At 36.1% G+C, this 15895-nt stretch overlaps 1 protein-coding gene across 1 annotated transcript in view; it reads left to right on the top strand.

Annotated features, from left to right (window-relative positions):
- The window catches only part of LOC102505690 (phosphatidylinositol 3-kinase regulatory subunit gamma), an 83437-nt gene that overhangs the window by 35512 nt on the left and 32030 nt on the right, over nucleotides 1-15895 (top strand). Inside the window, 2 exon segments of the mRNA XM_014553960.2 lie at nucleotides 7080-7188; nucleotides 9064-9162. Of these exon segments, the coding sequence (XP_014409446.1) occupies nucleotides 7080-7188; nucleotides 9064-9162 (208 nt within the window).

Below are 15895 nucleotides of genomic sequence, written 5' to 3'. Positions count from 1 at the left end.
AGTTGTAAGGAATAGAAGGTTTTCTAGGAAAACTGAGAGCTAAGGAAGAACAGAGGCCTTGAGTACATGAGGTGTGGGAAAGTGAACAACCTTTCAGAGAGAGGCTACAAGGTTAGCTGTGTCCTTTAGGGAAAGCCAGATTTCAGAGAAGGCTTGCAAGAGGGAAAACACACTTTCTGGGAAGATATTCAAGTTGTAAAATAGTTTATTTAATTAGAATGTGGGGAATAATGATCTGGGGGGAAGCTCCAGAGGACTTACTGAAATGATCAGCAGTGAGAAGATGGTGTAATGGGGAGGCATCTCAGAGTAATATTGGAGTGAGAACACAGGAGATGACAGGTGGCTAAAATGAACTTCCACTGTTCCCACCTCATACTCCCATGTGCCAGGCATTAGAAAATTTTCTCTCTTGGACTTTCTTTCTTCTTCTCCCTCTTCCTCTTCTCCCCTTCCTCTTCTCCCCTTCCTCTTCTCCCTCTTCCTCTTCTCCCTCTTCCTTTTCACCCTCTTCCTTTTCTTCCTCTTCCTCCTCCTCTTCTTCCTCTTCCTCCTTTTCTTCTTTTTTTTGATATGCATGCTGTTCCTTTAGTTTGGGACACCACGTATCTTGTCTTCCTTGACTCTCTGGATTCAGTGCCCTTATTTTGTGCTCCATGGAACCTTATTCTTTCAGTCTCTCTTTTAAAAATTGAGTTATTAATCATATACCATAATATTCGCCCTTTTAAATATACTTTAAAATACTTTATCTTTTACTGTGTTTATCCACATTATAGTAATTGTATGTTTTATTTATTTGAATTGCTCACGGGACTGTCTTTTTTTTATTGAAGTATAGTCAGTTTACAATGTTGTATCAGTTTCTAGTGTACAGCACAATGCTTCAGTCAAATAGGAACATACATATATTCGTTTTCATATTCTTGGACTGACTGTCTTGCTACTAATCTAGCTTAGCACCTATAGCTAAAGCTAGTACTTACTGATTGCTGTGTGTCGTATGCTGTTTTAAGTTTATACATGTTAACTCATTTAATCCACGTAGGATGTAGACACTATTGTAACCTCATTTTATGGATGGAAGAAACAAAATCCTAGAATAAGTAGTTGCTCAGTCAGTATTTGTTGAATGAACACACTTTACTGAATGTGTACTGTGTCTAAGCACTGGGTTATATGTCTGGGTTACAGAATGAAGAAACTTTGTTCAGGGTTTCAGACAGATATTGGTTAAAACTTGACCTTGAAATGAGGGAAAGATAGCTGGCTCCTGGTTGTATGGTACATGGGATCAAAAGGCTTGAAGGCCCCTGACTCTGCTTGTATAAATAGAAGTTCCTCTTCTTATCCCAGTATAGACTGGAAACATACATTCAGGTATTGTTTTAGCTTTTTTTCCTTCTATTCTTATTTAAAGTCATCTTTCATAAAGTCAAATCCTAGCATAGACTGTGAGGGCTAATATCTGTCATTCTTCCCTGGTTTTAGTAAGTACCTGACTCTGATTCTTAATTTTAAAAATTAAATACTTTATTTGGAAATAATTTCAAACTTACAGAAAAGTTACAAAAATAAGAACCTCATGTATGTCCTTTACTTGAGTTCATTTGTTAACATTTTACTTTATTTGCTTTATCATTCATGCTCTCTTTATATAAAATAATACTGCTTTTTTCTGAACTATTTGAGAGTAAGTTACATTCATCTTGACCCTTTACCCCTGAATACCTCCATATGTATCTCCTCAGCGTAGTATTCCTGTACATACCACAGTACACTACAGTTATCAACTTCCATACATTTAACTTTGATATAATACTTTAATCTGCTCTTTGTACACTATTTGTAGATTATGACCAAAGAAATAATTTTTTACAGTGATGTAGTCCCTGAATACTTTTAGTTAAAAAAAATCAAAGTGAATTTTTGAAAGTTTTTGAAGTCTGAAAACATAACAGATTAAAATGAAAAAAGACTCATAAGCAATCATTTTTGTTGTTAAAACATACATAAAGGAAACATACATATATAAAGTGCTCTCCTGCGCTGCTCCCCACATTCCTGTTATATATACTATTGACACTTTGTGTATTCTTCCAGATGTTTTTATGCATATACATATACACACAAGCATATACCTATATACGTTTGTTCATATGTCTACATATTAATTAAAACTGAATTTAAAACACCGAATTTCTGTATAGCTAGTATTTTACAACTTGTAGTATAGTTTCTCAAAAATGGGAAGGGAAATACTGTTCATCACCTACTAAATAGAAGTAAATGTGATAGGTATTTATGGATACTTATTTAGGAAGTTATTTTCTCAGGTGCATTTATCACTCAGCACTGCAGTACTTATCCAGTTCAGGAGCTACTTTGTCATAGTAACCTATAAAGAAGAAGAATATGAAAACAAATGTATGTATGTATATGTATGACTGAAACATTATGGTGTATACTAGAAATTGGCACAACACTGTAAACTGACTGTACTTCAATAAAAAAAGAACTACTTTGTCAAGGGGTCGAATGATAATTAATGTACCCTAATTAGCTTCTCCCTCAATATGTTCTACTTGACTTACTTAAAATGTATGTGACTTGTAATTTTTTTCCTTTATAATATCATAATCCAAAAGCAACATAGAGATACAAATCTGCTTATCTCCATGTAATAAGGAGATTATGTAAGGTAAATTTTTACTTACTTTTGACCAGTAAATTCTATAATTTACACGTGGAGGGGGATCAACTGCTAGAGAAAGTAAAACATTTAGTTTGAAGACTCAGGTTAGTTTAAGTGAACTAAACTTGAACATGCTCATGATTTTAGGAATAATGAATTATCCTGAAATTTATCATTTTGGATTATATAGTCCATAAGAATAAAGACTGTGTCTGTTTAGTTCATTGCTATATTCCCAGTTTTTAGAACATAGGAGGTACTCAGTAAGTATTTGTTTGATATATGTATGGAGTAATGATAAGAATGTAGAAATAGGCCAGTATTTCATTCATTCTTGTGTTCTTTTAGCAACTTTGTGTAGGAACTGTTTGTAGTCATTTCATTCTTCTTGTATTTCTGCAGAGAAGAAAAGCAGGGTACAAGGAGGTTCTGGGCAGTGTTCTGTAATAGATGTGAAATGGTCATTATATGTTTGTTGGTGGTAGAGCTGTCAGTGAACTATCATTTTCCATAAATAGCAGCTTCTGCATGCAGCCTGGTCAACTCAATTCAGTATAGAGCTCCTCCAAAGAAGGAATATAGACAGCAGCAAGTCTCTGTAGCTCCTTCTGGTGATTAGGGTGTAACCCTCCTGCTGATTCAAGGAGGCAAATTGGTTCTTGTTGGGCCCTGCTGGTCATGGCATTCAGTTCAGTAAGGAGCAGTTCTGAGAAGCTTAGTGGTTGAACTTTAAGTTTCCCCAGGAGGGGATCAGTCAGTCCTTTTGCTAGATTTCCATTACACTTTGCTTTTACTTTTATTATAGTATTTACCTCATTCTGCTGAGAATTATGGTCAGGTGTTTCTGTGCGTCCCTCTAGATTTCTTCTTATGAGTGCCTTGTCTTTGTATCTTCCATAGTTATAGCACAGTGCTTTTGTATAGGACAAGTTTAAACTGTTACTCTTCAAAAGTAAATAAGTAGAAGAGTTTTAAATTTTGCAAAATTGCAGTTCCAAGTGTAGCTACTTTTATAAGCCACATCAAATCCTCTTCAAACAAGATAGGTATAAATAAGTAGCCACTTAGGAAAAAAGTGTGGATTATAGCAAGCTTTCCCCCATCTAGGAATTTCAAAAGTCTGATGTTTGTTTTTTTCAAATAACAGCTTTATTGAGATACAACTCTTATACTATACAAGTCACCCACTTAAAGTGTATAATTCAATAGTTTATAGTATAATCACAGAGTTGTGCAACCACCACTACAGGCAATTTTGGAAGATTTTCATTACCCCCAAGAGAAACCCTGCATACATTAGCTGTCATTCCCTTTTCTTTTTTTAATTTGCCAACCCTAGGCAACCATTATTCTACTTTCTGTTCCTAGTTGTTCCTGTTCTGGACAATGGAATCATATAATGTGTGGTCTTTCATGACTGGCTTCTTTCATTTAACCAGTATTTTCAAGGTTCATCTATGTTATAATGTATTTTATTCCTTTTTACTGCCTTGTAATATTCCATTGTAAAATATACCACATTTTATTTATTCATTCATCTTTGATGGATATTTGAGTTGTTTCCACTTTTTGAGTATTATAAATAATGCAGCTATGAACATTTATATACAAATTTTTGTATAGTTGTATGTTTTATTTCTCTTGAATATATAGTTAGGATTAAAATTGTTAGGATTAAAATATGGTGACTCTACATTTAACGTTTTGAGGAACTGCTAGACTTTTCCAAACAGTTGCATCATTTTACATTTCCATCAGCAGTGTGTAAGAGTTCCAATTTCTCCACATCCTCACCAACACTTGTTATTATCTGTCTTTTTGATTATAGTCATCCTTGTGGGTGTGCAGTGGTATCTCATTGTGGTTTTGCTTTTCATTTCCCTGATGGCTAATGATACTGAATATCTTTTCATGTGCTTTTTGGACATTTGTATATGTTCTTTGGAGAAATGTCTATTCAGATCCTTTGTCCATTTTTAAGTTGAGTAATTTGTCTTTTTGTTCTTAAGTTGCAAATGATCTTTATGTGTTCTAGATACAATTTTTTAAATCAGCTATATCATTTACAAATATTTTCTCCCAATCTGTGAGTTGGTCTTTTCACTTTCTTGATGGCGTCCTTTGAAGCACAAAAATTTTTAATTTTGATAAAATTCAAGTTTCTATTTCTTCTTTAGTTGTTTGTGCTTTTGGTGTCATGTCTAAGAAACCATTGCCTAATCCAAAGTCATGAAGATTTAAGTCTGTTTTCTTCTAAAAGTTTTATAGTTTGACTCTTAACTGTTTAGGTCTTTGATCCATTTTGAGTTAATTTTTACATATGGTGTGAGATAGGGGTCCAACTACATTTTTATAATCACATTGTTTCCCCTTTTCCTGCAATATTATCTCTAATTTTTTGTTAATTAAAAACAAGGTTTTGAAACAATCTCAAACTTATAGAAAAGTTGCAAGTATAGTACAAATAACTTGATTTCTTGAACCATTGAGAAAGTAGGTTGCCAAAATGGCAGTCCGTGATGGCCATGTTTGTGTGTATTTCCCACAAACAAGAACATTCTCCTGCATAACCAGAATATCAGAAATACAACCATCAATATCAGAAAATTAACACTGATGAATTATTACCATCTTATTCTCAGATCCCATTCATGTTCTGTGCATTGTCCCAATAATGTCCTTTGTGACAAAAGGATCCAGTCCAGACTCACACATTGTATTTAATTGTCACAATTCTCTAGTCTTCTTCAAGCTGGAACAGTTCCTTAGTCTTTCTTGACTTTTATGACCTTGACATTTTTGGAGATTCCAAGCCTGTTATTTTGTAGAATGTCTCTAAGTTGTGATTTGTCTGATGTTTCCTCATGATTAGGTTCAGTTTCTGCATATTTGGCAGGTATGTCACAGAAGTGATGTTGTGTCCTTGGTGCATCCCTGTGGGGGCCCATGATTTCACCATTACTGTTGGTAGTAACTTTGATTACTTGATTAAGGTATGTTTGCTAGGTTTCTCCACTATTAGTCTTTTTACTTTTGTGAATTAATAAGCATTTTGTGGGAAGGTCTTTGAGATTATAATAAATCTTCCTCCTCAATAATGTTTCAGTTTTTTCATTTATTTGTTTATATCTGCACAGGCACATAGATTCCTGTTTTATTTAAGGGCTTATATTCCTCTCTTACTGTTGCTATTTGTATTGATGTTCTAATTGTTCCACATTTGGTAGTGGGAGCCCCTTCAAGCTGGCCTCTTTGTTTTTTTGTCATGACCCCTCATTCTTTGAGTACTTGCTTGCTTTTTGGCACAACATGATGTTCCAGGTTCATTTGGTACTTGCCCTACTTCACCCTCCCCATTTTCCCAAAGAGCCCTGGTTCCTTTTAGTAGAGAATGGCATTAGAAACCAAGATCTGGGTGCTAGGTGTGCATATTAGGACATTGCTGATCCCAGGACCTCTCAGGGGACAGAGCTAGGGAATAGTTGTATTTTCCATACGTACAGACATTTATATCCATCTGTCTGCCTATATGTTGAGTTTCATGAGTCAACGTCAGTAGCTGCAGTTGCAGTCCAAACCAGAGGGGTCGGTCCATTCTACTCTTTTTTTTAACCTTTCCATATTTGTAACTTCCTTCTTAGATTACGAGAAACGTAGCCCCTACTATCTGTAGTAGTTATACTTATTTGATCTGTCTCTCCGATATTTACCCAATCTGTTATAGTTGTTGCTGCATTCCCTCTGCCCCCTCCCATCCCTACCCGATTAGGAAGTCTTTTCACCCTTATCTGGCTTTGCCCCACTGTGTTGGGATGCCCACTTCCTAGGACTGTGTCCTTGTTAGCTTGGTCTCCGACACTCCGTGCCACCTGGGCCGGGACCACTGCCCTTCCTCCTTCACTCAGCTTCACACCCCACACCAGGCTGCCCTCATGAAGAACCCCTCCTCATCCTGCTGGAGCTCTGAGATCCTTGCTGTGCTGCTACTTTTGTATCTGGACGTAGTCCTGCCTCACCTGCTTCGGGCTCTTATACTAACTCTTGGCCATCATGACCAGCCCCCACTTAGTGGCCTTTGGACTTAATTATTTGTGAAGGGGCTTCATGTTGTCTTTTGAGAGAAGTCTTTTTTCAAAATTAAAAGTTATAAGAGGGAAAAAACTCAAATAGCTTGAATATTTCATTTTTTTCAGGCATTTATTTGTAGAGGTCTAAAAGGATTCTTTCTTTGGCTAATATTTAACATTTAACATAAATAACACTTAATTTGATTTATAATTACTTGAATCTGAGTGTACATTCTTTAATGAGCTGTTCCTGACTGAGGAAATTAGAAAACAAATAATAATTCACATCTACAAAATAATATTCATTTCTCTTCTAGCTCTTCCACCAAAGCCACCTAAGCCAATGACTTCAGCTGTTACAAATGGAATGAAGGAGAGTTCTGTTTCTCTTCAGGATGCAGAATGGTACTGGGGGGATATTTCAAGGTAACTAGAATGCTATTATAATTGACTGCAGTTTTTAAAAAATTATGTTTGATATTAGTGGTTAAATGAAACGTATAAAATGCCCCACTAGTTGTTGATTAAAGATTACCATTTTAAAAATTGTGTATGAAAACCTTTCAAAAGTTTCTAAATGCTTTTAATCCCACAAAAAAGTGACAAGAAAATCTTTAAATTATGGTTGTGATTATTACTTTTAATACTGAGTAAATGAAAGTTGTACTTTGAAGATAGGTTTTAGGATAGTAATACTTATCAGTACTTAATTTCTTTACCTTTCTGTTTCAAAGGCAATGATTCTACAATCTTTGCATGCACAAGAATCAATAGGGTAAGGCCTAGGGATCTGCATTTATAATCTCCCCAGGTGATTTTTATGCACTCTTCACATACCTCATTTTGAGAAACAATGCTAGGACAGATTTGTTTCTTACGAGGTGGTTTTGGAAAATTTTGAACTAAAGAAGGAAAAAAATATATATGTAAATTTGAACATTGTATTTTCTTACTTTTAAAAGATCCTATTCATTTCTGCCAAATCAAATTCCAGGTTGATGCTGTATTCCTCAATATGCTTGTCCTTCTCTTTCTCTTACCTATTTTCTCTCATTAGTAAAGTAGCACTCATTTCTTTTTTTTCTTACCATTTTAACCATCTTTAAATGTACAGTTCAATGGCATAAAGTCTCATTTTCACATTGTTTTTCGTTCAGTTATCACTACCATCCATCTCTGGAACTCTTCCATCTTCCCAAAGTGAAGCTCTGTACCTATTTAACACTAACTCCCCTTTCCTTCTGTTCTCCCAGCCCCTGGCAACCACCATTCTACCTTCTCTTTTTATGAATTTAACTACTCTAGGCGCCTCATATGAGTGGAATCATAGAATATTTGTCCTTTTGTTTGGCTTATTTCACTCAGCATAGTCTTCAAGGTTCATCCATGCTGTAGCATGTGTCATAATCTCCTTCCTTTTTAAAGCTGAATAATATTTCATTATATGTATATACCACATTTTTATTTATTCATTCATCTTGGACATTGGCTTTGATGAACATTTGGATTGTTTCCAGCTTTTGGCTATTGTGAACAGTGCTGTTTCGAATATTGGTGTGTAAATGTTTGTTCAAGTCCCTACTTTCAGTTCTTCAGGTATATACTCAGAAGTGGAATTTCTGGATCATACAGTAATTCTGTTTTAAATTTTTTGATGAAGACTTAATACATTTTATATAAAAATTGATCAGAAAATTTTTATTTTAACATTGTACAATAAAAGTATCTGTTATATTTAAATCCTACTTAAATTTATCTTTTAAGACCGTGTGGTTCTATAATTCAAGGTTCTTTTATACCCTACCATTTTCTTTGAGTATTCCAGTGTTATTCCTTAAAGTCCTAAACCAGCTCTGCAGAAGGAATTTGTTATCAGTGTAAATTCAAATTGGAGAGTTTTATATTGAAAGGTTGTGAACTGAGTGAATTATCCCCACTCTGATCTGACACAGCTGCCACTGTTGCTTAAACTTAATCTTTCTAAACAGCTGCTGTTTTTCCCTGAAACTCTGCAAGTTCATACCTGCCTAAGGAAGCCCTAAAGGCTTAGTGGAAACACTGTCCCCTACAGATAGTTGAAATCTGGAAGAGTTTAAAAATCAAATACCCTTCCTTAGATTACGTAACACTGAAAATCAAAACAGAAAGAATGTATCTAGAGGGAGGAACTAAATGCCTCTGATGGCCCCCATGATTCTGTAACCTTAGACGTACCCACCTCCCAACTAGTCTTAGTAATAATGTGTGAAGACAACACCCAACACTATGTTTTCTCATTTTTCCTATAATTCTGTTCTTCAGGGAGGAGGTAAATGACAAATTACGTGACATGCCAGATGGTACCTTCTTGGTCAGAGATGCCTCAACAAAAATGCAGGGAGATTATACTTTGACTTTGAGGTGAGTATATTTCAGCATTTTGGCTAGTAAGCATTATTATTTCTGGATATATAAAGATTCCTATCTTTTATTTAAATCTTTCAATATACATTTTTCATATTTTTATTTAATTTAGATACATAATTTTTAGTTGTTTGGCTAACTATACTTTTTCTATACATTAAGTATTTAAATGCCATATAAAAAGGCAACAGTTTTTATTTTTATGTGGCAGTAAAATGAAAAGGCTTAAAATCCCTAAATGTAAGGAAGTAAGAAGTATACTATTGACCTTTTAGTGCCGTAGAAGCCATGGGCACAGCATAAGATTATTAATGATATGTTGGGAATCTACCCTGTAATAACTCTGTTACTTTCCTCAATGTAGACCTCAGAGAGTAAAACTCAACGTAATTTAGGCTGATGAGGATATGTAGAAGATAAAGCAATTCTCAGCCTGTATCATGCCATCCATGTGTGTGTATTAGAATCTCCTAAGTGGTGGATGTATCACTTTTTATAAATTTACAAAGATGGGACATACACTTAAAATAGATTAGGAAAATTGCATTAGATATTTTCACATTTAATTTTAACAATTAACATAGCCTTTAGTACAATAAAGTCTTGTTATTTTTTTTAAAAAGAGACTATCTAAAGAAAAGAGTAATGATAACAGCAATAAAAACAACTTCCTTGTGCTAGGCATTTTACATGCAAGCTCTATTTACTCCTCACAACATCCTTATAAGGTATGTATTATTAATATTTTCATTTTATAAATGAGGCAACTGAAGCTTAACTTAAGAAACTTGTCCCGAAGTCATATAGCTAGTGAGTGGCAGAAGATGGCTTCAAATCCAGATTTAGCTGTCTCTTTGCTGCCTTTCCAGCCTAGTATCTTTAGGAAAAATAACCCCATATTTTATGCTAGAAATTTGGAGTTACTATATTAGTTTCTGGTAAAGACATTAAGAAGTTAATACCTTAGGACTTCAGTTGTACTGAGCAGTAATCAATGTTCTACAATGATTCATTCAACATAATTTTTTCCCATTCTAGTCAGGCTTCCATCTCTAGCATTCCACAGGGACTGCTAAACCAATGGCCTCCTCTCTCTCCTTACCTTACCTGACCTCTTAGCAGCATTAGTCATAGACACTTCTTTTTAGAAACAGTCTTCTCTTCTCTGTATTCATTGTCCCAAGGTGAGCTTGTCCTGTCCCATGACTTTAATAAATGACTAGATGGTGATGATTCATGAACCTCATCTCCAGCTCTCACCTCCCCAACTCCAGAGGCATCTATCCAGTCGCTGCTTAGATGACTAGAGGACATACTAATTTTAATACAGTCAGAGCAGAATTCTTGATTTCTAACCCTCACCCACCCAAACTGTTTCTCTTCTAGTCTTTCCTTTTTTCAGAAATAAAACCACCATCTCTACAGTTATTAAAGTCACAAATCTTTTTTCCTCTCTTTCCCTCACCCTCTGCCAACTCTACCTCCAAATCTACATTTGTAATCTCTTCATACTTCTCTGCCATCCAGATCTAAGCCACCGTCTTCTTGCTTGATCTTTCACAGTTACCTCCTAACAGTTTGGGGTGTGTAGAAAGTGGAGAGGAGGTTGCAGGATTAGGTAGCAGTAGGAACCAAGATATGGGGTGAGAAGGTATAGAACCCTGTTCTGTGAGATGCAGTCCCATTTGGCTAGAGGGTAACATTTGTAAGGAGGAAAAAGTGGTAGGGAATAGACGGTGGGAAAAGGGTCATGTTCAAGAGGGACTTGAATTCTAAAATTTGGGATTTATATTTAATATTGTAGGTAGCCAGGGGAAACCATTGCATTTTATCAACAGGGAAGTTATATGATCAGACTATATTTGACTAGACAGAATAGAAGAGGATAGATACTAGTGAAGAATTAGAAGGCTATTATGACTTGAGAGCTAATGGTGATGCAGAATTGAATTTGTTCTTTTATCATTTATATGTATTGAGTGCCCACAGTGTCCTAGGAAAAGGAGATGAACAAGCCAGACGTGGTCTCTTGTCTATAGTATTTGTATTGGGGGGGGGGGTAGTAGTGAGGGAGAGGGAGACAAAATAAATACATGAAAAAAAATGAGGTAACTTCACAAAGTATGAAGTGCTATATAGGGAATACATAAGGTTATATGATAACAGAGTATTAGGAAAGGGAATTTCACATAGTTTTGAGAAAGAGGGCCTCTCTGACAATATGATCTCTGAGAACTGAAGGATTAGAAAGAGCCAGCCAGAAAAGTGTTTCAGGGACAGGATAAGAGAAATGCAAAGACACTGATTTTGGAAAGATTTGGTGGATCCAGTGAATACAGAGACTACTGTGGCTGGCTTACAGTGTGAACCACTGAGTGGTAGGAGGTGACGTTGAAAGTGGGAAGGAGACAGATGCAGAGAGCCTCATGAGCCATGGTGAGGAATCTGTGCAAAAAAAAATTAATAAAGGGTTTTAAGCAGGGGAATGACTTATCAAAAGATTGAATACACTATTACCTAGGGAAGTGGCTCTAGGCACAAGATGAGGAATCAAAATAAGAGGCAATGTGGAGCTGAGAGCTAAGGGGAATTGATAACAGAATAGGTATGAGGTTGAGGGAGAGTTAAAAGTGACTGTGGTTTGAGCCTGCTGGCCTTAGAATGAATGTGCCACTTAGAGAAATAGGAGAGTCAGGAGCAGTTGATTTTTAGCTGCTCCAGAACTTCTAGGTAAAAATATATCTAGAATACGGCAAAAAAAAAAAAAAAAAAAAAAAAAAAAAAGTAGGTTTAATGCTTAGGAAAGAGTACAGGGCCAGAAGAACATTCAGGTACCATCTACACAGAATAACTGGGACTTTAAGGGAAGAGTATATAGAGGGGAGAAAAGGATAGAGGCTGAAGGCAGAGCTTTTTAGGGAACTTGAAAACTGTTTAGCAGCAGGATGATGGCAGAGAAAGAGCGGTCTAAGAGGAAAAAGTAATGTCATACAAGCCATGGAGGATGAAATATTAAGAAGGAAGCAGGGGCAGGGGGAAAGAAGGGAGAGTGGACATTTCAGTCACTGCAAAGAATCTGAGTCTGGGATAGAAGGCAGAGTCTGAATTTGGTAAAAGTCATTGGTGACCCTCAAATGAGAGGAATGAGAGTGAAATTAGATTGCAGAGAATGGGTGATGAGGAAGTAGAGGTTTTTCAATTCAGTAACCATTTTTAAAATCAGTAAATAGTATTCATTGTAGAAAATCTGGATAGTTAACAAATCTTTAGGAATCTGATATATGCCAGGTATTGGGCCAGGTGCAAGGATATAAGAAGGAATAGCATGAGTCTTCTGTTCAAGAAGATTACAAGGAGGGAGGGTATAAATATGTAAATAAATAAACCGAATTTACTCCCCCCGAAGACAAAAAACAAACTAAATAAATAAATAAATAAAATATTTTTTAAAAGATTACAGGGAGGGAGAGACATAATTAAAAATTCAGCATTCTTCAGTTTCTTCATATCTTTACTTCCCTTTCTGCTCTGCTTAGAGTCCGTGGTCCTCTATTAAAATTACCCTTGTGAATGTATCCTCAACAAACTTGCTCCTCTCTCCCTTCATTGTAGTAACCTAACTATGTTCCAGCACTTACTAAATTCAACTCTCCATCTGTTTCTCGCCCGTACCTGGGCAGCTGAATGTGGAGAAAAACACACCATGCTGACTGGCCTCACATTAAATTCATGACTGCTAAGCTTAAATGGACATTTAGTATTGCCCAGCCGAATCTCTGCGTTTCTGCAATTCATTTGCTCTTTCACTTTTCCCAAGTGACAATTTCACATATTCTTTTTTTCTCTTCAAATCAACAACCTGTCTTCCCCCTTATAACTAAAGAAGTTGCTTCCTATTTCTCTGAGGACATGGTAGCAATTAGAAGAGATCTAATTCCCTCTTGCTGCTGTTGCTACAGCTGTCAATGTATTTGCACCTGAATGTGACTACTTTGCCTTTTCTCCTGTTCCAGTGGATGACTGGTCATGTCCTTGTGCAGGATCCACCTCTCTACTTGTGGACTGGATCCCATCCCATCCCTCTAACCTACTCAAGGACATCATTCTAGGAATTATCTTGTCCTTTCTTTGAGATGAACAGTTTTTGTCTCTCTACTGAGCCATTCCTATCAGTATATAAATATACTGTACTGTCTCCCATTTAAGAATAATACATAAGGAGAATTCCCTTGATGCTCTCTTTCCAGCTGCTTCCCTATTTCTCTGCTCCTGATTGCAGCAATATTCCTCTAGACAGTTGTCTGCAGGCATTTCTTCTTTTTCTTTTCTCATTCTCGTTAATCCATTCCAGTCAGCCTTCCATCCGTACCATTCCACTGAAACCATTTTGTCAAGATCACCTAGTGATCTCTACTTAGCCAAGCCCCAAGATCACTCTCCTGGTTGATCACTTCCTCTTTGTGAAATGCTTTTTAAAAAAGTTGTTTTTTAGGATACCACCCTCTTCGTTCTTTTACTTCATTACTTGCTCTCCATTGGTTTCCTTTGCTGGTTCTTCCTCATCTCCGTGATCACTAAACATTGGTGTACCCCAGGGCTTAGACCTTGGACCTCTTCTCTTGTTCAGGCTATGCTCATCTTCAGATAACATCTGTAGGCTGACAACTCCTGATTTTATACATCTAGCCCAGACCTTTCTCCTGAACTTTAGACTCTCCAAGTAGGCTGCAGGATCATCTGCTCTTGGATGTTCACTAGGCGTTTCAAACCTAACTTGTCTAAAACCAAAACTGTTTTTTCCCCTTTAAACATGTTCTTTTTATATTTCCTTCTCCATTTCAATAAATGACAATTTCATTTTTCTAATTGCTTAAGATAAAAACCTTGAAATCATCTTTATCTTGTCTCTTTCTCTCACACCCATATCCAGGCCATCAGCACATCCTGTCAGCTCTCTCTTCAAAATATATTCAAGATCCACCATTTCTCAGTATCTTCACTGCTACTGCCCTTGTCTAAGACACCATCATGTCTTGCCTAGATTATTTTAAAAGTCTCCTAACTGATCTTTCTACTTCTACCCCTGCCCATTTTGAATGGTCTTATCTCAACCTAGCAGCTAGAATTAGCCTTTTAAATAACAGGATAAAGGGTATCATTCTGCTCTTGTATTGCCCCATCTTACTCTGTAAAAGCCAAAGCCATTACAGTGGCCTACAGGCTGTTGCATGATCTAAACTTTTGCATCTCTTTGTCTTCTGCTACTCTCCTTTTTGCTCCTTTAGCCCCAGCATCACTGGCCTCCTTGCTCTTCCTGGAACATACCACACATGCTTTTGTCTTAGGGGTTTGCACGTACTTTCCCCCTTCTGTCTAGAAAACTTTTCCTGAAGCTATCTGGTGTGCTAGCTCCCTCACTTTGTTTAGGGCTCTGCTAAGTGTCACCTGAACAGAGTGGTTTTCCTTGTGGTGCAACATACATAGAACAGTAATTTCTCCACCCCCAGAACTGTCTCTTCTTTCTACTCTGCTTTGTTTTTTTTTTTCCCATAGGACTGATTACCATTTGATATATCTAGTTGTTTATTTTTATGTTTTATCTTGATGAGAATTCTTCATCCTCTTTATAAACTTTAAGACAGAGATATGTTCCCATGCTCCTAAACTGGAAGTTCCATGAGAGCATGGACTGTGCTTGGCTTGTTTATCACTATGTCCATTTGCCTCGTACAGTTCCTGGCACATAGTAGATGTTCAGTAAGTGTTTTTGAATGAATGAGTGCATTTTAGTTTTTCTTCAGCAGAGAGACCAGCTTGCATTTATTGTGAGTATATGTGTGGGTATACACATCTATAGAAACTGCATATGATTAGGTGTCCTTTCAATGTGCATTTTATAGGAATAGTTCTTCATCCATCTGCATGCTGACCATCTAAGCATTAAATTTAAATCAATCCATAGATTGAAACCTATTATGTTTGACCTTTCACAAATCCCAGTTTCTCATTTATCACGTGTAACGGCATGGCATAAAGAGATATAGAAGCATATTTTTCCCCCATTAAGTCTGCATGCTGCTATAAGAACAATTGAGTGGGAATGGTGCAGTATTTTTCTATTCTACAATGAATCAACCTGCTGTGGTTTTAGATTACACCTTATGGGACTTGCAAAACATTGCCATCTTAAGCTTTGGTTATAAATTATCTTTTAAGGGACCATTGGATGTGACTCAGTAAACAAAAGTGGTCTAAACTATTCAATCATCAAATTACATTCCATCTAATATAAACAGCTCTTCAAAAGCTGTACTTGGTAAAGAAGTTGAATGACAGTTGAGTGATTTAAATATTGTGATAGCTAAATAGTTATTTCCAAGAATTATAAGCAAATATAAATGAGAAAATAATGTAAGGTACTAAATTAATTACTCAGTTATAAATCATTCAGGAACCTTAATTATGTTTGTACATTAACAATAAAACCTTGAGTGTTAAATGGATGTATGTGTGACAGATGTTTATCATATCCCATAGAGGTGGCTTCTGCATCCCTCCAAGGACACACAGCCATGTCTTTAGACCCTAAAGAGATTGTCTCTGTTCTTCCTGAAAAAGTGGATATAGAATTTAAATTAGGAAATTCATTTAGAAAATAAACAAAAGATACAGTTTGCTTCTGTTTTAGTTGTTTTTTTCAGTGATTATTTTTGCTAAATATTGTTGGTAC

The sequence above is a fragment of the Camelus ferus genome, chromosome 13 (assembly GCF_009834535.1).
Source record: "Camelus ferus isolate YT-003-E chromosome 13, BCGSAC_Cfer_1.0, whole genome shotgun sequence".
Lineage (NCBI taxonomy): Eukaryota > Metazoa > Chordata > Mammalia > Artiodactyla > Camelidae > Camelus > Camelus ferus.
Note: the sequence above shows the minus strand (reverse complement) of the source record. Positions and strands in the feature narration are given on the sequence as shown.